This window comes from Fukomys damarensis, unplaced genomic scaffold, assembly GCF_012274545.1.
Source record: "Fukomys damarensis isolate Sample0158 unplaced genomic scaffold, DMR_v1.0_HiC HiC_scaffold_4, whole genome shotgun sequence".
Classification (NCBI taxonomy): domain Eukaryota; kingdom Metazoa; phylum Chordata; class Mammalia; order Rodentia; family Bathyergidae; genus Fukomys; species Fukomys damarensis.
In genome coordinates this window covers 53,778,929-53,803,827 of record NW_022900916.1, presented here as the reverse complement: position 1 = coordinate 53,803,827, position 24,899 = coordinate 53,778,929, and the positions used below count along the sequence as shown (strand labels likewise).

Genomic DNA, 24,899 nt, shown 5'->3' with positions numbered 1-24,899 from the left:
TTTTTTTTTTTTTTTTTTTTTTGTACCGGTGTCGAACTTGGGACCTTATGCTTGCAAGGCAGGCAGCAGCACCACTGAGCTAAATCTCTGGCCTCTTGAGGTTTTTCTTTGAAGAATGATATTTAAAGTGCACACAAACTTCTTAGCATAATTTTAGGGTTTTTCTTGAAACCATAGATAGAGCTTGTATCTAACATATAAGGCCTTTTCACACATTTAACAATATCTTTACTCTTAAACTTTGTTTACTACTTGATCATTTTAAGGTCATTTTGAAGAAGGAAAAGATATTTTAGGAATAAAAATAACAGCTAATGCAACATAGAACTTTAAAATTCTTGGATTTGCAGGCTTTTACACTCTAAGAATCTGCACTTGGATTCACACAGGCCTTTCTATATCTTTCTAAATGGTGAGACTTTGTAACACAACAAAAATAACAAACAACTTTATGATTTTATATAAGAAAAGAAAACTTCCACAGATATCAGCAAGATTATCACTTCATAATTATTTCACTGAAACTAGTTTCACATCATCTTTATGGCAGTGGGGCAGTATGTACTCAAAGGCTGATAGGTGAGGAGTAAAATAGTACAATCAGAAACCCTGTAAAGACAAAATACAAATTTATTTAAAATTGTGTATTATTGCAATAATGAATTTATTTTGGCAGCTGAATTTATTTTAAGCAATGCAATTACTTTCATCCCAAAAGCTGAGAGGGAAGCTGAAAAAGTGCACCGGGCATACTGGAGATCGCTTCCCCGCTAGCCTGAGGAGCTCGGTGAAGCCCAGTTTGAAAACCACACTATTAAGTAGCGAGAAGCGTTAAGGTGTCAGGAGCAGGAGCACACAGAGCTAAATCATTGTGGCAGATGCCCTTCCTTCACACCTGATCTGAGTGGTAGCTCAGGAAAATTTCCTAGTGTCTTCCTCATCGTGTTACCTCTGGGAGTCCACGCTGGAACAGGGCTGGAATTCACTCTCCTTAATGAGACCCTAGGCAATTGCCTTCTCTGTGTAGCCGTGCGTCCTTAGGCATCCTCTGCTTCTTTCCCTTGCTCTTTAAATCTGCAGTCAGTTACCTCAGGAAAAGTCAGGTCCTCACTCTTTGCCTCTTTTCCATTTAAAGGAAAAAGGATTCCGGCAGTGAATAACCGCCAAAGCTTTATCAGCTGTTTCTATGCTATCAAATGAGAAATTTTAATTCTGAAATGAACTAAACATTAAATAAATCCTACCAACTCTAAAGGCTTTTTGGAGAAATTAGGACTCCATTTCAGTTTGTTTACAAGGCTCTGTTTATTGCCTTTTCTGCCTCATTTAAACATAGTCTTTTCTCAAATACAAGTACCCGTCATGATAAGGAACAATTCCTTTCAATTTTGTTGCCAATTAACCTGATCTATTATGAAATATCCAGTGGAATATCTTAGTGTTTACTCATATGTTTGCTCCATCTAATATCTGAGCCAATTTCTTAGAAAATTCCTACCTTCCTTACATATGTTCTGTCCATTCTAGTGATACTGTTCTTGTGGAGTGTTAGAGCTTTGTCACTGAATCCCGTACATGTTGCAATCTATAACTACCTTCTCCCAGCCAAATCAGCTTTCTACACGGATGGTAGACCTACAGCTTAAATATTGTGGAGTCTAAATTTGGAATTTACATCTCTAGATAAAACAGGAACTATAAGACAAGATTGAAAAGAAAGGGACAAATTATTTTAGAAACAACTTTGTAGGAAGAGGTTTAAGAAATTGCAATAAATGTGTCACCACGATACTTTATAAATGTGAGATATTTCTCTTGTTTTGTGAGCTGTATAATAAAGCTGGAGTAATCTCATTCCAATACCAGAAGTTATTTCAACAAGGTTTGGAATACCTGACATGCACCTGGCTCCTAGCATTTTAACAACCTTTCCTGGTCACGTCTATCAAGAAAGTGGGAGATTATCATCCTCATATTAATTTTCTGCTTTGGTTTAGAGAATAAAGTGAGCACAGTTTTTTAAAGCGTATGTACATTTTTCTGTGGTTTGGGTTTGTCTTTTGAATCTTACATGCAATAAACAGATACTTGGGTTTTCAGCAATTACTACTTTCCATTTTTCTTCTCTGCCACTTACCAGCATTTTGGGTGCATTATAAACTTTGATCTTTCAAAGCTTGTCCACTTAAAAAAAATTTTTTTTTCTAGTACTGGGTCCTGACTCTGAGCTTCATCCCTAGTCCTTTTAAATTTTTTAAATTTTTGAGACAGAGTCTTGCTGAATTACTAAGCTGCCCATGCTGGGCTCCAACTTGTGAAACTCCTGCCTCAGTCTCAAAATTAGCTGAAATTATAGGCATGGGCCACTGCACCTGTCTATATTAAAATTTTAATCTCTATTTGAGTTCAGATCTCTCCTCCTCTTCATGCCTTTTCTGTACATAAATCAATTGGAAATTGTTGTGTCTATTGAATGAGCAGGCTCTTGATAACCCCCATGCCATATGTTTCTGGCACATGTGAGCCACTTAAGTCTGCTTATCATCCCTTGTGGAAAATACAATTTGACCATATCAATGAATGTCCTGTTACATGTAATTGATAGAGCAAGTGATGCTAATCGTGTTCAACTGAAAACACACTTCTGTAAACTTTCATTTCCCCTCCACCATGATACGTGTATATTTTACCTTCACTCTCAAAGACAGCAAATGCAAAACACTGAGGAAAAGTTGGGTTACCATGGCTGTTACATCTGGATGTTTCCACGAGCCTGCTGTTTTGATCATAGCACGCCATTGCTTGGTAACGATGTCCTTGTCCACATTCCTTAATGTCTCCTTGAACCTTCATTCCCAGTAGCACTTCCACCTTCCCCTCTGGTAAAATGCAGTCCGACCAGTTCCCCACAGGCTGTGCGTTGTATTTGTCACAAGGACAATACTGAGTCTCCATCAGTGGGTACAAATGGGAATTTTTGCATTTTTCCTTCTTTTTACTTTTTCCTGTAGAAGAGAAATATCAAACACTTCAAAGTTTAAAAAAAAGTCATTAACTTCAAGCATCCCTACATTTTCTATTTTCCTAAACTCACTTTCTCTGTTTTTAATCATATTCAATGACAATCTATAAATAAATGTTACCTTTTCACTTTAAAGAATTTTCTATAGAGATTTTTGCTGGTATTGGGCCTTCAGTACTAGAGACTAAACCTAGGACCATCACACTGAGCTGGCCCTTTGCTGTGTTTTATGGTGTGGCTGGGTCTCACCAACTCCTTAATTTGACCAAGTAAGGATTGAATTTTCAGTCCTTCTGCCTCAGCCTCCCAGAGTGCTGAGGATAATTGGAAGCTTTACAAAGTGAAATTTTACTTTTTTTTTTTTAACTTAAAAGTAGTTTATTTTGCATAAGGGATTAACCGGCATGTTGAAATTTTTATTCTTTTTTGTTTCTCATTGAGTTATTGGTACATTTTAGGTATACAGTACAGTTACATTCATCATTGGGATCTTGTGCCTTTACATGACAGGTCTTGGTTCTCATTTTCCCTCCTTATCCCTGCCCTCCCTTCACCCCGTCCTCCCTTCCCTATTTACAAATATTTTATTTCAATTTTTTTATTTTCTCATTTTTTACTTTTCCCTTATTACTTTTTCCCTATCCTTCCCATTTCCCCTACACCTTTAGCCCCTTTCTTCCTATTTCACATTGTCAATTATATCATTAGGATCTTATTACTATAATAGTTTTTCACACCAGAGAAACTATTTGCTGTTTACACACATGTGACTTATTTATTTCACTTAGTCGTATATCCTCATTTTTATTCTTTAAAATGACTGAAATCCTCTGAAATAATCAAGTGTTCCCACTGATGGGGAGTATGAAGTGACTTCATAAACCTCCTTTATAACATATGTAAAAATATGAGATGAAGAGTCACTTCACTGTACTACAAATTGCACTTCCTTATTCAAATAGATAATATATTTACATACAGTAGGATTTTGATTTGGAAAATGCCAATTTCAGATTTACACCTCTGACTACAATTTGCATCTTTCAGGATTTCTGGAGTAATCTTTTTGACATATTTGGTCATTACTTTAGGAAATATCAATAATACATTCAATGAAGACATTTATATTATCAAAGTAAAATACTTGAAAAGATTCAAATCTAAATAAATCTCTTAAAAAATCTTGGGTATGCTATACATATGCATGGAAAAGGATTATTTTATTTAGATTGCATGAAATATAAAATGTAATAAATTAATTATATGTTTTTGTCTCAGATTTTTATAAGCTGCCTTTTATAGCTATTGACAATCTTCACTTTGCAGGTAGTTCATTTGTAACGCTCAAATCCTGAATAGTTTATTAGCCCAAATATTTTCAGGTTTTAATTGTCACAGCATTTTCTAAAGCATCTAGCTTTAGTTCAGTATGATGGTTCCTGCTTTCCTTGTTATATCACTGCTTTTTTGTCATTGTGACTTCTTTCTTGGATGCAGTTTTCACATACAGAACTAATACTATATTCAAGGAGGTAAAGGATATAATGTGAGTCCGTGACAGTGACAATGGGTTATGAAACTGAACAGTTAACCTTTCCTCTTTGCTCTAAGAACCCCCCAGTTTGTAGGCAATTCCCTAAAAGTACACATTCAAACAAAAATAATCTGTCACGTATTACATGGTTTGTATAGGGATTCAGGCTGTTTTTTTCTTTCTACTGTACTAAAATAAAATAATGCTTCAATCACTGCCAACCTACATTAAAATGCACATCCAAATCCATGTTCAGTATAAGTACAGCAATTAGAAAGCAGTTATCAAGTACATTGTCAGAACTCTCTTGATCTGACTTTTATTGTGTTTTTCTATCTTGACAAGAGTGTGCTATGCAACCCAATTATTCTTACCAACGATAGTGCGCTTTCTGGTCCTAACTGCACCACAGTCTCCATTGCATGAAGAAAATTTGGACCAGCTGGTAAATTGACAGTCGTCCTGGCAGGGGATCTGGCAAGCTTGAGTGAGGGCTGGCACAGGGCCAGAGTACTGGAGGCATTCATGAATACCAGCCTGCCCTCCATCTTGCTTTCGACAAGTAATGGCTAAAAAAAAAAAAAAAGTAAAGGTCTAATTACTCTAATTTAAAAATTAGCATTTACTCAGATAGAGGAACCTTCTTTTAAATTCAGTATTTATAGTTGAAATCTGACAGGAGTGGTTTTAATAATCACAGTTGACACTGTATTGATCTTGAAGGATTTTAAAAATAATAAATACTATAACCCTCATTGGTTTTTTGTGGTGCAGAAAAGTACCTCCCCACTTGCACACCCTTAGCATTTAGCAGTTTGCATTAGGTGTTATTGAAGATTTCAATTCATGCCATATGTGGGGCGCTTTGGAAATGAATTTCTTAGGAGACAAATCAAACACGGATTCTGATAACAGTTTATGTAAAACAAAGAATATTCATGTGCTGGGAGACACCAGCTACCTCTAGTGTTGTTTAGAACACTGGGCAATCTAGATTTTTATGTGGAAGTGTCTTAGTGGTAGCAAACTGATTGGTAGGTTGATGTAGAGAGGGGACATCTATTAAACTTGTCTAGAAACTGTATTGGCATATGCGACTGTTAATCCTGATATGCTAACTTCATTGTATTAGAAACACACCAAGCAGATTTGTAGAGTAAGGTCCTTGGTCTGTCTTACTGGGTCACTGAAGTGTGGCTTTGTGTACTATATATGGTTCCTCGCCGGATCATCTCTCACACTGATGCCTCTGCTCCTAGGTGACCACGAACTGTGCAGCTCTGCCTTGCCACACACTTCTGCCATGATGTTTCTGCCTTGGAATCAGCTCATGATGGACCAAATTTCTCCAAACCCCGAGCTAAAGTAAATCTTCTTTAAACTATGAGTGTTGGATGTTGTGTCTAGAAATGCGAAAGCTGATGACAGTGGCATAGAAAGCATTGTTTTCATTTTCTATATCGTAGGCTTACTGGGATGGAACTGGAGTGATTAATGGAGAGGGCTCTTTCCCCTTTCCACAAGTTCTTCACAGGCACAAGCTTCAAACTGAATTTAGAAATAAAAAGGGAAATGTTGAACAAGTTTAATTTATCATATCATTTACATTTCCACAATTACCTATGCACTCTAAAAATGGTCAAGATTTTTATTTGCAGTATTTATTCTAAGATATTGTTCTAACAAAATATTTAAAATAATAAATAATTTTATCACTTACTGAAAATAGAAAAAATATCACTTGAAGGTAACAGGTCTTAAGGACAAAGAGCAAATGGTACATTCCCCTTTTCCCCTCTGGCATTTCCTTTATTGGTTTTAAAAATCATTCATTCCTTGAGGAGACAGATGATACATTTAAACAGGGTTCCGTATTTCACGGGGTTACCTTACATAGCCTCATTCAGACTGATTTACATTGCTTTTTAGGTTTATAGCACAGGCTGAAATGGCCCCTGATCTCAGCCTTCCTCAGTACTCCATCATCATGAAACTAAGGAAAGAACCTGCCAATTTGACAGTAAATTGCAGTAAGGGCACTGAGGTCACCAGGTTAGACAATGCTGTCTGCATCTGTGCACTAAAACCTAACAACTAGTAGTGCGGAGCTGTGCGGTGAGGTGTGTGAAAGGACCTAACTGTCACTTTTAGGAAGGGAAGATGTTCCACGTAGGTGAACACAACCTCATTCAATTGCTGCAGGAAGAAGTATACAAGCAATCCTTCTTCACTGTGAAAATTCAGGTAAATAAGCTCAATCTGATTTCACTGGTAGAGGACAATAGTATCTTTTTTAAGCTCTCTGAAAATTCAAATGTGCAGGCTGGTTACGAACTACTCCTCTTTTAGGTAATGTATTTTCACCTGCAATCAGAACACTTGGAATTCTGGCTGAGACTTGAGGTGAGGATGCAAAAGGTTCTTTTGGTTCCCCAGTCACTCTTGTACCATTCCAAGCTTTGGGAAACTGACAAACAGATACACACTACAGGAAGCTTTAGACATTTTACTAGCCAGGACATGTGGAGCCTCCAAGAATGATTAATTTGGAAAATAAGATATTCGATAATATTAGAATCCTAAAATGTGAAGAAGTTTGAATTGTTCATAATTTAAAATTAAAAATTAAAATACTGGACTTAGGTACTTTGAAATGAAACTTCTATCTACTTATATGATTTAGCTCACTGAAACACAGACCCCAATATAAATCTTTTTAAAAATTAAGTGAGATTGCCTTAGGTTCTTCATTAAAGGTCTCTCTCACAAATTTTAATTCAGAATTACTTCAACTATGATCATATGGACACCACAACACAAAAAAATGAAATATCACTACCACCGACACCAATACAATTCCAGAAACAAATTAGTTTACTTTTATGGACTCATAAAACTCACATAAATCAAAAGCCTCACTTTCCATATCATGTACTACATAAAATCATAAGTACTTCAGCTTGTTGAGGAGAAAAAAATACGTAAAATTTCCATATCTGTTCTCAGCAACCCACTCAGCACTGAATACCCTTATCTGAGATTTTTGACAGTGTGCTTTTGGAATGAATACTCACACAATGTTAACCAAACAAGTAACAACAGCATCATTTGTACAATGTATTGAAAATTTATCACACATCTCAACTTGCTTGTATTCTAACTTAGAGGAAACATAACAATTCAAACACAAAAATGCATTCTGAAATGAACTTCCTGCTATTGGGTGAGGAACTTATAAATGTTTGGAAAGGAAGCCATCTGGTTTCTCAACTTTATAAATCTTAAAAATCATTTTTAAGACATTGAAAACAGGGTGATTTTAACCATGGAAAAGATGGATCCTACTAAACATGGTTTCCTAGCAAATCCAAGGTTACATACACACAGATAATTGTATCTGTATTACCAGGTAAAACATGTATTTCATTTATAATTTTATTTTATGTATATAAAGTACAGAAATCTTTATTTAGGTGTTATAGGACAAGCTGATCAAAGTCTTAGTGTAGTGAAACTGTTGGATTATGCATAATGAAGAGTCCAAGGGACTCTTAGACCTTATTACTGAGCAACGTGAACCTGGCCTATCCACTGCAGTAGTGTTTGGGTAGTATTAGATACAGAGTGTGTTCAGCCTATTGGGTGATTACATGAGTGATTTTTCCATAGTTTTATGAAACAATGGCAAGAGCTAAAATGAATCATGAAGAAATGAAAAAGAAAAAGCTTAATGTAAATGGTAGCTAGTTACCAAGAGACCTAATTGTGCTTAGAAATAAGACCAAATCTATAAATAATGCAAGAGGGCTCCAATTATTTACTACACGGAGATAATAATCCTGGTCATTCTTTGTGTAAAAGAAATTTTTACTGACAAGTTTGCCAAATTACATTTCCTAATTACAATTGGTGAACATAACCCTGGCAGAATGGAAAGAAATACACTTTTTTATTGGTCTTAAATGATTATCAATGATGCCTAGTCTCACAGATGCTCATAATACAAGAGGAAATGCTGGTGTCAGAACTCGCTAGGAAACACCGACCAGCTCCCAGTGGAGTAGCGCAGACCAAGATGGCTCAGCTGGAGCTGGCATCCAGGAAGTTCTAACTAACTGTTTCAGGACACGTGGGATATCCAGGAGGTTCAGTGACACAGCTGGTGCCAAGCTTATTTTACGAGCTATTATTTTTTAAAAATAGCAAATGCATAACAACATTTTATGTCTCTCAGAGAGATGTAAATCAAAATATAAATTCCCAAATCAATTAGGGTCCTAATCATCATAAAAAATGAGAGGAACATATTTTAAAATAGAAATAATTTTAGAAGAATTTTAGAAGAGTAGAAAATTTGGTGAAGCTAATAAATCCATGAGCAAATAGACGGTTTTAAAAAGCAAGCCCTTTCTCTCTCTTCTACCTAGTTTTTTTCTACTTATGTTATTTTTTCTTACTATTAAAACATTCTCTCTTAAAATTAATGGATCAATGTTCATTGCTGAGATAAATCAGCCTAGATATTTTGGGCCTAACATTAATAATGCCTTTAAAATATCATCTTTTAAAAAAAACAGAGTAGGCCAGAACTGTAAGCAAAGGATGATCCAAACAATATCACTGTAGATTGTATCACATTTAACGATGAGATTTAAGCATATTTGATCATCAAAATTGTAACAAAAGGTAAGTAAATAATTTTACCACATATATCTCACATTTAGCAAATCATTTAGGGTTAACTTTACAAAGAGGAGAATGAGAACTTTCCCTTTTATTTATTTTCCTCCTGTCTTCCTTTTCTCCCTCTCTCCCTTCTCTCTTCTTTCTTTCATCTTTTTCTCTGCCTTTTATTTTTATTTTATTTTTGGAGTATTTTTTTTGTTTTGGTTTTTTGGTATCGGGGATCGAACTCTGGTCCTCGGGCTTGCAAGGCAAGCGACGGAACCACTGAGCTAAATCCCCAGCCTTTTAATCTCTCTGCCTTTTAATGTGATGCAGAGTGAGAACTTCCGGCCCAAGTGGGTCCCTGCCATGGGAGCCATATTACTGAAGTGCTTCTCTTTCTGAAGTCGAGATTTGAGAATGCATTCAAATGTTGTTGGCTTCTGTATAAAAAGCCAGAAGTAAGATCTTCACAGCTGGTCAACATAGGTGTAACTATGGAATCACTTCTCTGGCATGAGAAACTGAAGGTATAAAGGAGGAACAAAATGCATCAAAGATACTGTGAAATAGTAAGAAAATGTTTAAAGGGAAAGGGGAACTGAGGGGGCAGAGGAAAGGAAAGAAGAAAATGAAAGTAAGAAGGAAAAAATGGAAGCAAAGCTTATGTATATAGATGGGCGAGTGGAAGGATTGAAGGGAGGGTAGGGGGAATGGGAAAAATAAGAATCAAGATATATCATGTAGCCGGGCATGGTGGCACATGCCTGTAATCCCAGCCCTTGGGAGACTGAGACAGGAGGATCTCTGTGATTTTAATACCAGCCTCGGCTACAAAGTGAGTTCCAGGTCAGTCTCAACTACAGAGTGAGACCCTAACTCAACAAACAAACAAACAAACAAACGAAGATATATCATGTAAAAGTACAAATTCTCAGTGAGGAATGTGATCATAAGGTAAAGTTAAGTGTACCAATAAATTAAAAATTAAAAAAGACTGGCAGGCAAGTTACAGAGGGGATAGTGGGTTAGATCATAGGAAGAACAAGTTATTATTAGCTCTTAAGGATTATTTGCTACAGTCTAGGGGAGCTTTAGAAAGTGCACTTGGCAGGAGATAGCATGAAGATCCATGAGGAAATACAGCAAGAGCAAGTTTAAAGCCATTTATATCAAATCTCTGCATTTAGCCTTTTTGCCTTTTTATACCCAGTATAAGCACATAACAAATAATACATATTAGAGTGATTTATATATATTTAAGTCACAATGGTTGAAATTGCTCCTTAGAACAATTTGTAGGAAAAAAAAAGCGATTCATCCCAAATTGTCATTATTATTACTATTACTACTTTTTCATATCCAATGACCCTTCAACCTTCATTGATTCTTTGCTCCCCAAAGGTGATCCTCATTCTCCTGCACCAGTGCCTTCAAACTTTGGTGTCATTAATTTTAGTCATCATTCTGCCACCCCCAGTCCTGCAGGAAGTAGTCTTTTGGATGGGTAAATTGGAATTACTGCTGTCCAAGACTTCACTAACACTGAAGTCAATTCTTTCAGTAGGTGGTGGTAGGTGGCCATCTAAGCCTCCAGTTTGACTTTGAGATACAGCTGGCCAATCTAATTCTGGGTGTGTAGTTGCCTCCTGCTCTGGTTTCAGTTGCCAGCTTTCAGTTAAGGAACAATAGGACCCCACTGACCTGCTCCATTGTCATAGATAGTGGACCACTATGTCCCTCAGGATGCTCTCTGAGCTCTCCTTCAGATTTCTCATAATGTGCAGGTCCGTATCCAAAGAGCAGGCTGTGTATCTTAGCTCTGGGAGCATCGTCTCAGTGTCCCAATTGCAGCAAACTACAAGTTGGCCATTGTGTTGCTTTCTTGAATCTGCTGTAACCACTACTTGTCCAGCTCCTCTCAGTTCTTCTGAGCTAACATGTCATCTTGGTCTCTGATCTCCACCATGATCTTGCAGACGTCTTGAGATTTGGGAGAATCCATCCGCCCAGTTAACCCAGAGATGGCAACCTGGGTTTGTATGCCTTCGACTCCCTCCTGTATTTTTCTTCACAAATAGTAGCTCCTCCTTGACAAGCTCCATTTTCATCTTCAGTTGCAGCCAAGTGAGATTTACATCTCTAAAAACTTTGCAGGACTCACGTATGTCACCGTCTGCAGACTGGCACGTGGCCAGCTATGTCTCATGCTCAACTCTAAAGTCATCATCAGCAAGGTGGGTGCTGTTGAGCTTCAGAATGATGTGGATTTTGTCCACAGAATTTTCAGAATCTGATCCCTTAGCTCCCTGTTGGTCTTAGGGAGCACCCCTCCTTCTCCATGTGCTCCCAGATTTTACTCTTCAGCATCTAATTATTATTCGCCAGTCCCTGCAACGGGGCCAAGCAGGAGGGCAGGCAGTGATTTAGTTCTTGCATGGTCTTCTTCTTGCCCTGATTGTCACCACTCCCATCATGTGATGGTTAATCTTGCTTGTCAACGTGATTGGCTTGAGAAGCCTGCTAGGAGACTAACAATGTACACATTTCATGTGTGTGTGTGTGTGTGTGTGTGTGTGTGTGTGTAGGATGGATCACAGAGGTGTGACCTTGGGGATTATATCTGTTTCCTGGACCCTTCCTCTCTAGGCTCTGCCTTTGTGTTCTGCTTCCTGGACACTATAAAGTCAAAGGTTTTGTCCTACATGCCCTGCTGCCATGACATTCTCACCTTGAAGCAAGGCGACAATGATCTGAAACCTCTGAAACTGTGAGGCAAAGAAAACCTCCCTTTTTAAAAAAATTGTGGGTTTTAGGTATTTTGTCCCAGCAATGGGAAAGCTGACCAATGCATAACATATCCCTGGACATCCCCATGACCAGACCACCAGACACCACAGAAGCTGTTGGGGCAGCACCCAGAGATAAAAAGCCCAGGTGACACTGGCCACACTGCTGGCTGACCACCCAGAGTCTGTGCCACTTGGCAAAGCCAGGATTAATACTTAGGAGAGGGAGCAGAGTGGGCTGTGAGACAGAGTCTGAAGACCGCATGAGGTTAGGAATCGTGTTTGGGAGGCCCCAAGTTGTCATTATTTTGAGCTATATATTCCATTTCTAATGTAAATACAATAGTCACGACCTAGAACTATTATGGATCCAATGATATAAAAGGTGTGATTTCAAAATATGGTGAATGTTTAAATAAAAATTACTGTAGTAAAATATACACTATCATTAACCTCCCTCAAAATACTTTCCTAACTACAAATACACTGCTTCCATTAGCTTTGCCACTTTCTGAAAGAGGTCTAGAAGTCTCCTTTTTTTTGAGTGTCATAAATAAATACATAAATTTGTGTGTTCTATTCATGCTTTCAAAAGTAAATTAACTCACTTCATTACCCTGACAACATTGTCGTGTGAGTCTTACATATATAGCATGAGGACTTGGACAAGACTGCATGGGCTTAGCTGGAGAATCTGCCTATAGTCTGACTTCTGTGTTATTCTAACTCACTTCTAGGTAAGGATGATTCTCACACATTTTCTTTACAGTGAGTGTCAGTCTTGGGATTCTAAGCAACTGCAATTGATTATTTATTAAAGATGCTCTGGGAATGCTCTCTAAATTCTTCAAAACATGTCATACAGAAGGCGAATACTTATGTTGTTGAAAGTACTGAAGCAAAAATGAAAGTCTGTCTGTAGTAGCCACTTCATTAATAGGTGACTAAAAGTAAGTACAAGTAACTAGATAAAAGACCAAGGATGCTTGGCTAGTAAGGTGATAAAAGAGAATTGAGTGGTTGTTTTTCTACATTTCTACTAATATGGAAGGTTCATGTATTTTGAGAAAAACAGACAATAACTTTGTATGTGTTGTGTTGAGTAGTGAATACGAAACACACTCTTTTCTAGCCACACTAAGTAATGAACACTTGATATCCAGTTATTAGATATGAATTATCATCTTTAAGACAGGGAAATTCTGAGGATCTGGAATATTTTTTTCTCTTGCTTTTCATATCCCATGTATTTTCAGATTTTAACTTGAATTTTCTTATATTTAATACTAAAATTCAAGTAATCAACATTTTATTCCAAATCATCCTCCCGACAAGAATGCCAGATATTTCATTATCATCACAGTCTTTAAAGTCCACTCCTCTCATATCTGTAAAACAGTCCCTTCATTGCTGAACTGAATTTGGAAACATTCCCCAGGACTAGCTAATCTCCAGGGCTTTTCATATTCTCTTAGGTAATGAGCAATACTACTAGACACTGTGACTATATCTTTGATACTTAATTACATGCTTCTGCATTTAGAACAAGGATCAGTAAGCCTTTTCTGTGAAAGGCTATATGATAAACAGTTTTGGTTTGGGGAAGTACTTAACTTCACTTTACATTTTGAAAGAAGCCATAGGACACAAAGAAACAGACATGGTTGTGTTTCATTAAAACTTTAATTAACAAAATGGGTTGTGGGCTGGATTTGCTTGGCTGACTTACGGTATAAATTCTTTGATAAAATCCATAGAATAAATAGTTCTTCCTTTAGAACCATAGTATGGTAAATAATATTAAAAATGGTCATATTTTAATTTACATGGTGTCATTTTCAGTGCAAGTAAGGAAAAAGGGTCAATTATATTTAAGTCAAATTCTTTAGATTAAAATGAAATGAGATGAAAAGAAATGCTTAATGAGCATGCAAATGTGAGAGGGCAGAGAAAAAAGAAATTAATTTTAAAATATATTGTCCAATTTTTAAAATATATTATATATTTTAGAGACTTGAGCTTTTTCCATGACTCAGCAAATCACTTTGAGGAAATGTCCAAATTTCTATGTGCCATCCTAAGCAAGCTATTTCTACACTTCAAATATATACTTAGATTTTTCCACTTGGCCACCCTGCCATGGCTTCAACTACAAAATGTACTAAGTTTTCCAAAATTAACTCTCCTTTCAAGCCTCAGAACTTTTAGCAAAGGAATTATTCTCAAGCTGAACATAATGGAGTTAAAGAATGGTACGTTCTTGCTTTTTCTTTTTTATTTATTTATTTTTTGAGACAGGGTCTTGCTATGTAGCTCAGGCTGGCCTTGAACTCACTATGTAGCACAGGCTGGCCTCAAACTCATAGCAATCCTCCTGCAAATTCATTAAGATGCATGTTATAATTATCAATAAATGTATCAATAAATGTTTTATAATTAAAAAATAAATGGGGAATTGTATTTACATAGAAAAAGAGAATCATGCATCCAACTTTCATCCATTTCTATCATTCCTTCTATTGTTTGCCATCAAGTCATAGTAATATTTTCCACTATCACAAGCCCAAAATTAATTTATTTTTGTCCATGTCCAATACTGTGGCTTCTGTCTCAGCTTCTGTTACTCTGTTGCTCCAACAGCATCCTAGCTGGAAGGCAGGCCCATGATTCTTATCTTTCTAATTTATTCTGCCCATTCTGACAGATAAAATCCTGCTTTTATCAGGTTCTTGCTCTCACCACTTAGGAAAAATGCTAAAATACTGATCCTGACATGTATAGCTCCTCTCCACAAAAATCACCCCAGGCTCCAGCTCATATCTGTGGATCCTCAATCTCTCACTTTTCTATGAAGATATTTATTGCTTTTCTTACCTCAAATGCCAACCTTACAGAATAGATCCAATTTTGTATTGTTTTTCTGTTTATTCTAATAAAATGGTACAAACTAAGTTCTAGCCCATCTTTCAAGTTTTTCTTAAATTCTTTAGTTTCAAATGATGGTTTTGCATTTGATCACTTTTGGTCATCACCTTCCATTTGGTGGGTTGCTAATAATCACCCCATTTCCCTAATAAGTGTAGGCTCCCTGATAGGAATATTTTCATCCTTTAATAATGCTTAGGGCTTCTACACAGGTTTCTATACAATCACATTTGAATAAATAGCTGGAATTAGAAAGTCTGATGTACTAGCTAAGACAGAGGTATCTATCTATAGTCTTTTCCCGACTTATTTAATGCTTACTACTCAATTATTTTAATCATTAAAAAACAGCACAATGGTTTCTTTTGATCTCTGGCCATATAAAGACAAAAATCAAAACAGGTGGATTTGAGTAGGTCATTCATGCAGAGTTCTGAAAACAGCCATGAGCATAAAAGCAAGAAACTTTTGCCTATTTGCCACTAGCAATCTCTCTCTATATATATCTTTTATGTTCTCTAGAAGTATACATTCTAAGAAAAAGAAATCTCTATCTGCTGAAACAACAAAAAATTGTCTATGTATGGGAGTGAAGGGGTCTTCTGAATACTCAGAAATCACTTGTTATAAAGCACATTTCTCTTCCTGACAGCCTGAAAAATGCACGAGATTCAGATAGTGTAAGGAGTCTGGCAAATATACAAAGATTAGAAAACATTGTTTAAGGATGAAGAAAGAGCCACCAGGAAAAAGGGAAAACCCAAAAAGGCAAGAGAAATTAGCACCGAGGAAGCCAAAGAACCTTTTCTAAGAGGAAGTGGATAAGAATATTAGATCCCACGAAGCAGTCATCAACATGGAGGAGTGAATTTAGGTTTCCAGATTTGGAAGTGAAAAGGTCAACAATCACAGAAGAACAGTTTCTGTAAAGACAGTGTGTCAAATAAAACAAAGGACTCATGTTAATATTCTTTTCTTCTGCTTACTATGACCTACAGTACACTTTCACTGGGATAATGAATTAATAGGAAGGGGAAGGAATTGCCATTTAATGACGACAATGTGTGCCCAGTGCTGTAAGCCTTTTTTGTTTCTAGCCTCAAAGGCAGGAAACAAATCACCAAGGTTGTGCAGTTTGGAACAGAGTTTGGAACTGAAGTTCTTTCACATTTGTGCTGCTTCTATCATATTTTTTATTACATCTAGTGATATTTTATAAAAATACCTTATTTATCCTTTGATCTCTGGATATTATTTGTACATAGACCATAGAGTGAGTACTGGAATGATTTGGGAAGACAATTTAGCCCAAACCCTTCTTCTTCTCCCCTTTCAATCTAAATGAACTGGGGCCCCAAAAAGTGAAGGACTGAACAAAACTTACATTGTGTTGGTATGAGAACTGAAACTAAAACTTCTTTCCTGGTTCTCAAACTCCTGCCCCTTTCATTATAAACTCTATGTAGAACCAAAATTGTGCACAAATGTACACTTGTTTCAAGGAAGAAGTAGCAGCTTGACAGGAAAAGATCAGGTATCCCATCCCTCAGTTTTTCAAGTGGAGAGAATGACTTCCATTTTGTACATCTAAGCTGTCTACATAAAATTATTTCTTACCTAAAGTTGATGTTGGAAGATGCACAATTAAAATTATACAAAGGAAATAACATAGTAAAGATCACTAAGTAGTTGATATTATTTATGAGCTAAATTTTATATTTCAAATGTAGATTTCTAAAATAAGGATTATAAAAATAGAAGACCAAAAAACCAAAAATCAATTTTCTCCAAAAGTTATTCTTTAAAATGTTCCAGGTCAAATCAGTAGCAACTGGATTCTGTTCTGTTTATTTGGACTTTTGTATCACCATGCAACAAATTAGGGATGAAAATAAGTCCCCAAAAGTTCAAGAAAGGTAGATGTATATTTAGTTACATAATAAGCTACATACGAATATATCAGAAACTATATGCTAAAATTCAGCATGAGTAAAATAAAACCATGCATTCTTCAAGACAGAATTTGCTACATGTACTACACAAGCAATACATTCCAAAACTTGGGACTAAACTATCTCCCAGAAATTCAGAATATTATTGTAGCAAGGGTGAAACATTTTAATGACATATTCCGCAGAAGTCCATATTACATAGTACTACAAACAATGCATTTTGCAGTTTTTTTAAGGAAATAAATCCACCAGTTAAAAATAAGTAATAAATGCTGTGAGGATCAATGGACAGCCATGGCAGCAGTAGTAATGATATTGCTGAGAACTCTGGGAAAGTTTTATCCAATTATACTTCGTTGTACGTATGCACATATGGGAGGCACAGGGGCAGGTATTTATGGATTTCATTGACTGTTAAGGTACCGAGTAAAGTGTTAAAAAATACCTTGGCCTAAAAACTAATAACAACAGCAAAAGGAAGTTTCAGGGTACAAGTCACGCTATAACTAAAATCTTGGTCTGTTTTTTTCCTTTGAGACATAGAATACATTCACTAGTAATGGGCTAAGGGTAAACAACAAAATTTAAGAGGATCCTGTCTTGAGGCGTTTTGCTCTGGCGTTTGGGTCATTGTAGATTCCCATCCATTCTCCTCTATTTACTAAGCATATTGTCAAAGGGAAAAATGAATCAAGAGTGGTGAATGTTGAGAAGTTGGAGAAATGAAAAGACAAGGGTCTGTGGAATGCGGCTTCTTACCTCTTGCCTGTCGTCCGGGGCCACAGCCTTCCTGTGCCCCGGGGATGTCCTGCTGTACACTCCAAGGGACTAACTGGCACCTTCGCCACTTGTGAGTCTTCCACCTGGAGCACGAAGGAAAGAAAAGTGAAAGGGAAATCACAGAGACACAGCAGCATCAAGACGTGACTTGTCACAGCCAAAAGGAGACTAACAATGCTTAGTCCTATTTGTTTAATTTAGATATTCGCTAGAGCATTCTAAAAAGCAGAATTAAGTATAAAAGTACTTTGTATGGGCTTTGAAGTCAAGGGTACCTCATGGCCATGTTCTATAGAGATAGATTCTACAGAGAGCTACAGGAGACACAGACTTCATGATTCAGACTGCCAAGAGATGCATCAGATAGGCCTGGAAGTGTTGCATTCCATTTAAGTTTGCTTTCAAGTTATGAAACTGTATTTCAGTCATAGGTCTCTTGTGTAGTGCTCTTTTGATTGGCACTGTAAGAGTAACTCAGAAACAAATTATAATACACGTTTACAAAAGCAAATTCCAAAAATAAGTTTGCTCTAATATGGCAATGTTTATGGTTCCAACATATTATTGTACCATTTGTCCTCTTAGAAAGACTTTTATTAAGATGACAAATCTGTTATCTATTTCTACTTAAATTATTATTTTGGGATTATGTGTTCCATTAATTGATGCCCTGTTTATTTGATTTGTTGTCAGGGTTGCAATTAGTGTATATATTGAAAAAGTTTCCATTAGAAATAGTCTTAATGGTGAAGAGAGGAAATTATCAAGATGATACACAGTTTCAATAACTACAGTTTTCTTTATGGTAGTCACAAATAAACAAGAATAGATAACAGTGTCATTTCCTGGGCCAGAAGGCTAGCATTTGTATATGAGACACTGGTGCTTTTCAGAGCCAAATGAGAAATACTTAAGCTATTCTCCTGAGTGAAAAGGGAAATTGGTCCTTAACGCGTATGTGTTTCATAATTATTAACTACTTTTCTGCATCTTATAGCTTATGACAACATAAGGCATTGCCCTAAATTACCAGAGCTAATAAGGCAGCTGGGAACTTTTTACAAGTATTTGTGTCCTTGGAGATGCTTTCAAGCTCTCCTAAGCAGAGGCGAGAGATGGCAGCAACAGTCGCAAACATCTCCAACTCCATTGAGCCTAAGGAAGCAATAGTTGGCTTCCGTTGCTAGTGGTCTGACAGCAGATGGACTAAGTCTTTGTAAGGCCTTGCTTGCTTGCATCGGTTTTTCTCTGTTACCTGTAGCTTTGGCACACTTGAGGGGACTCGCAAGCCTTCTCTTCATAGAGAGGATCTGTGCAGTCTCGGCCTCCATTGGCTGGCACCTGAATGATGACCCGGTGTCGAGACTGCTTCCTGACTCCAGAGTTCCCTGGAATGAGGCAGCTTTTTAACCTCTGTACTTTGCACTGACCAAGGAGCCTGCAAATACTAGTGAATTGAACAAATTACACTGACTCCAGCGACACATGCTCTGATATCACTGAACGAGAGGGCTCATGTAGTCTGATGGTCACTAAATTCTCCCAAAGGCCAATTATGCTGAAAACCCATTCAATTTATATTTTAAAAGGTTAAAAATATAGAAAATAGTTCTGTAGCCAACTCGTTTTCTTAATATGCAGTTACAAAGTAATTGTTCTTTTGTATGTTTCTTTCCCCTTGAGAAATATGCCAGATCTAATTAAATTATACTTCTCTACCTAAGTTTATTTTCATGTCATTTCACACAGCCCTGTTTACTACATGGGACTCATACACACATAATGAATCTTCCTTAGGAGGATATATTCACCATTATAATGTGAGGTTTTATTTCTTTGTTATTCACTTAGTTTGAAATGCATATATATAATTATTCCAGTCAGTTATTATTCACGTTAAACAGTCTAACACCTTCAATTCAGGTCACATTCTAAACATAAGAGCCGTAAGTAGTGAAATGAAAGTGGTTTCCTAGAGGAAGGTTTATTTTTAGAGAAGCAGTTGAAAATAGCAATGATTACTGTGAGAAAAGAGCTCCAAATTATGTTTAAAGATGAAAAAAGTTAAGATTTATTTTCAGTAAAGACATCAACTTGACAGTATTATTGATATAAGGATGTTCAACATTTTTTTAGATAAGGAAGAGATGCATAAATTTGCCATTTAAGGCTAAATAGGCCCATAGCATGGTTTCATTTACAAAAAAACTTTTTAAAGAATTATGTTGGCAGACAATGTAACTCCTTAGTCTTTTATATTCTTTTGCAAGATCATTTATTGTTTGGTACATAGAATCAAGGAACATTAACAGAGTTAGCAGCCCATAACAATTAAACTTAATCGGAAATGAAATGAAAAATACTTTTTAAGTTACTGTGGATGTGGGAGAATATAATTGACAGGGCCCAGGATTTAGCTCAGTGGTGCTGCAACCTCTGTCGCAAGCACTAAGTCCTGAGTTCAATCCCAGGTACAAAAAACAAAAAAGAAAAAAAAATATATACATGACAATTAAAACTTCTGTATAATGGAACATCGTTTCTCATGATGTCAAGATATCGCTCCACATGGTCTGGGTGACTGATTTGTAGCATGTTTAGAGAGAATTCCTATATGGAGCAGGAAGTGGATCAGATTAGTGACTCCTGAATGTCTATCTACAAAAGAGAACAAAAACAACAACAGATTTCTAGGCCTACACTCAGAATTATAAATCAGAAACTTTGAGAGCTTAATTGGATTATCTCCCTTTTTAAAGGCCTGCCAGGTAATTGTGGTAAAGAGCAAATTTAAGATTCTGGGCTCACATGTAATTTTTTAAGGTTTATTCCCACTGTAGGGGGAGGAAAACCTAAACTGTTAATGATGAGATAAAGTATTTTAATGAATAACTAGAACACTATAGGTAATGGAGTAGGGAATTGGGGGCTGAAAGTAACGGCAACAGAGAATTAAATTACTTGAAATGGAGTCATGGACTTTATGTTGTAACCATATTAGTTTGATGCAAGCTCCAACTTTCACATATTTAATATGATTTATTCAGGGAAGATCTAAGAAATTGATCAGAATTTTAATAAATTGCTAATTCAGACTCCATCTGTTATATTATCCAGATGACTCTACTGCTTTGAGGTCCAGGTGATAGATTTCTGCAATGATTCCGGGGTAGGAGAAATTTTGTTTCCCTTGATAATCTCTTAAGAATCCATTATGGTCCTATTTTTTGCTTTGGTCATCAGAATCTCAGAGCTAATTTTCTTCTCAAATTCAGTAACTTAACTTTGATCTTTTGTTATAAGCTTTCTTTTTCTGTCCTTTTCATCATTCCCTCAGTCACTACCTCCTCCGCCCTTGTACAATTTCTATTCTTTTGTCTAATTTTACAACCCATCCTTTTCTTAAAGACTGTATTAACTCGATGGCCATTCTCGCCATTTACTTAACATGGAAGAAGGGAGAAGATCTTTGTTTATTTTCCAACAGGAGAACACAAACACATGGGCCTTTTTTCCCAACTGGTCAAAATTCTTACATGCAATCCGTTTCCAGGCCTCCTCAACTTTCAGATACAAATCAGACACAGAATCCATACCCAGGGATCAGGGTCTGGAGGGAACAACGTGCTGAGCATCAGTAGTACCTTAGAGACTGAGGTGTCTACTCATTTGTACTTACATAGATGCCACTTGCTGCTTAGCCAGGATTGTCCGTTTGGGAAGAAGCTACTAAATTTTAGAGTTTCAATTCTATTTTGTTTTATATTTTTGAAAGCAAAACAATGTCACTGAAGTACAACTCTGAAACACTCCTTTAGTGCTTTTTCATCACCAAATGCACACATTGTAAAACTATGATTACTCTTTGTACTTTCTTTGTTGATTCCACAATGGCAATCCACATAATTTTACAAAAAGTTCAAGTTCCTTAACTCTGTGGAGCTCACAGGTCAGAGACTGTGACCTGATTAAAGCGGAATCCTTCAAAGCTGCAGCAGCCAGAGAGGAAGTTTAATGTTGTTGTTACACGGGAAGTGTCATGACATCCATATCCCCACTCTCTGGGAATTCTGTTTCCTCTTAGTTCATAGTTAAATTGCTTGTGGATTCAGAGTAATGTTACTGTAGAATTCAGTTAGGTTAGAGAGCTTTCAGATCAGAGGTAAGACAAAGGGAGATGGGCAGCACACATTTAAAAGAAAAATGGAAGCTGCATCCTCTCATAATGTTTGTATGTATTTACACCCAACTTATTGTATGTGGTTAACGTACAGAGTTACTATTCAACTTTGTGTTTTAATGTATAGCATAGCGGTCATACATAGATGTAATAAGTATTTCCTGAGTTAACAGATGCATTTGCTTCACATCTCAGCTGATTTATTAGCAACTCCTTTTCTTCCTATGCATTTCTTTAAAGTAATAAACATCTGGGTAGTGCATCTGCGCACTGAGGATTATAAAAACCATCTTTGTTTCCCATTGAGAATAATGGACTTGTGAAAAATAAAAGCACCCATTGTCGTGTTTATACTTGGAAAATACCAGTTAAGAACAGGAATTGAAAAGAGGGATTACATATCCAGAGAAAAATTGTGTGATATAGGGCACAAAGAGTCAGAGGACGTGTCATCTGTAACACATTTCTAGCATTTTTCAGGTATTTTAAGATAGTCAAGGTAAATTTCACTGGAGAAATGACCTGAGGGAAGGCATTAAAGGGCAGGGCAGCTAAAACTGATTTCTTAAACTGGAAGCGGGGTAAATGTCAGGGTGGAGCAGCACAGTGATAGGATATTGAAAGGGAAAATATTTCACGGAACAAGACAAATGGAAAGGTAGCTTTTGGATCATTAAGGGTAATTCAGGTGTATGATTGATTAATCACATGAAGGTGGAGCATTGCCTGTACAATATTCTGTCTTTTAAGGCAATAAATGAAGAACAAATTTAGAAAGGCACAAGCAGAATTTGAGCAAACAAATATCTATTTGATCAAAATCATTGATTTTTTTTCAAGATTAGAGTCATAAATAATTGCTGTGTACAGATAACTTCTGTTTTTGTGTCTTCTTAAAATTTATGAATATTTTTTGAAACATTAACAGGTATACTCGGTGGAGGATCAAATGACATTCTACTCAATACTAATCTGTATCAGCATTGATTTTTTCAAGGTGTATCTTGGAAGATGGCTGAATAAAATTTCAAATTACTTTATGGCATTGTAAGGTATTCTATTTCATTTTCTGCAGTACTAAGTGTAATTTTATCTCTTTAAAGTGATTTTACAGGGGAGGATAGTTCAATATTTATTTTATTTTTATTTTTTGGTATCAGGGATTGAACTCGGGTCCTTGTGCTTATGAGTCAGGCGACAGAACTACTGAGCTAAATCCCCGGCTCTGCTCCATATTTTAATAAACTCAAAGCTCTTATAAAATGTACACCTCCTCATCCCTAAATTAATTTTCAATTGCTACTATCTCTCCTTGAACAATGAACTTTCCTTAGCACTTTTAATTGTGTATGAAAGTCAGTGTGATTTCAGTGACACTTAGATTACTCCTATTTCTTCCCATATAGTGGGAAAAGTAACCTCCTGCCATTGCTTTATTTTCTTCACAATAACAAAAGACTAGATTTCTATGACACTTTGTTTCCTCCTGGTCAGTTACAGCCTTCCACCAACAAAACGTACAATGCTTTTTCAGGCACAAAGCATCTGCTGTTATCCAACAATGGCCTCTTGTATCACTCCTGCCCCAATTGTTTTATTTCCTCAAATACACAATATCAGTTATTCATTTTAAACCTGAGTGACTCCATTTAGGCTTTGTTGTCTTTTATATCTAAAATGTCTCCCCAAAATCTCATGCGTTCCTAGGTGGAGCTTTCACGGGAAGTGATGGGGGCATTACACTCACCAATGAGTTCAAAGCTGAAGGGCTGTGTGGAGGTGGGGCCTGTGTGGAGGTGGGCAACGGGGAGACTGACCTGGAAAGGTGTATTCATGTTCATGGTTTCTCCTTTCTTTCTCTGTTTCCTGTACACAATCACACAAACAGTTTTTCTCCACCAGGCCCTTCCACAATGAAGTTTCTGCCAGCTATGGACTGAACCCAATGAAACTGTGAACAAAATAAATCCCTCTTCTGTTAAGTCGTGGGTATTGAGTAGTTTGTGCCATTGATGGGGAAGTGATTACTATTGGTTTCTGAAAGCATTTTTTTTTTTTTTGTCCTAGGAGACTCAACATATAGTTGCCAAACAAAGCAGAAAGATCTGATCACCTTTTCCTGGCAAAATGACCTTTGCTCAGCCAAACAGACCCCTGCCTCTCGGAGTGCCTCCTGATTCTACAAGAGTGTATTCCTGATCTCATAGTCTTGCACTCCTTGGCCACCACCACCCCAGGAAAGAATAGTCTTATAGTGGCAGCGTGTAATGTTTTCTTATAGCAGTACCCACTTTCTCCCAAGAGACAAGACCAACTAAACAATAAATGAACTTTCCCCAGTCTGCAATTCTTTTGCCAAAACCCAGTCACATAACACCTGGAAAACCTAATGCAATTACTTGTTCCTCTCCATCCTCTAACTTTATTGTGCTCATTGGGAGCACATGATCTATCCTCTTCAATCTCTTACTGGAAAGTTTCTTTTATTTCTTTTGCCAGCGGAAGCTGGCTCCATCTAGTATTTCCCATTCATTTTTTCCTCCTTTTACCTTTAAGAATATGTAGCTCCTTTAAATTCCTGAAATTAACTTTACCATCAGCTATCTACCTTGTAGCAGTCCCCTTGAGATATCTCATTAGTTAGTGACCTTAGAACATATGTCCCGGTAGTACTTTTTCCTCATCCTTGATACTATTGTGGTTGTCGTTGATTACTATATGATTACTCTAGTCAAGGCACTGGACCCTGAATTATACCTTCTCCCACACAACAATTTTATTTTCTTTCTTCTTTTAAATCAGTCCTCTGTTCATCCCTTCTGTTTTTATTTCAGTAACTATATATTTTTATCTCATATATCCAAACATCTTACTTTCTGTTTAATCCTCCTAACTTTCTGGTTCATCTACTTTAATTCTCATCTTACTAGATTTCTTTGAAATATCAGGCATAAAATTTAAAGAATAAATTTGCAAGTATATTTATTCCATGTCATGAATGACATTTTTAATGAAATGATGAGTAGCCAACAATGACTGCAGAAATAATAAC

At 36.6% G+C, this 24,899-nt stretch overlaps 1 protein-coding gene across 1 annotated transcript in view; it reads right to left on the bottom strand.

Annotated features, from left to right (window-relative positions):
- The window catches only part of Thsd7a (thrombospondin type 1 domain containing 7A), a 601,821-nt gene that overhangs the window by 48,938 nt on the left and 527,984 nt on the right, over positions 1 to 24,899 (bottom strand). The window contains exons 10-13 of the mRNA XM_019205461.2: positions 18,923 to 19,055; positions 17,647 to 17,750; positions 4,931 to 5,125; positions 2,742 to 3,005 (exon numbers count right to left, since the gene is read on the bottom strand). Coding sequence (XP_019061006.1) covers positions 2,742 to 3,005; positions 4,931 to 5,125; positions 17,647 to 17,750; positions 18,923 to 19,055 — 696 coding nt within the window. The remainder of the gene's footprint in view (positions 1 to 2,741; positions 3,006 to 4,930; positions 5,126 to 17,646; positions 17,751 to 18,922; positions 19,056 to 24,899) is intronic.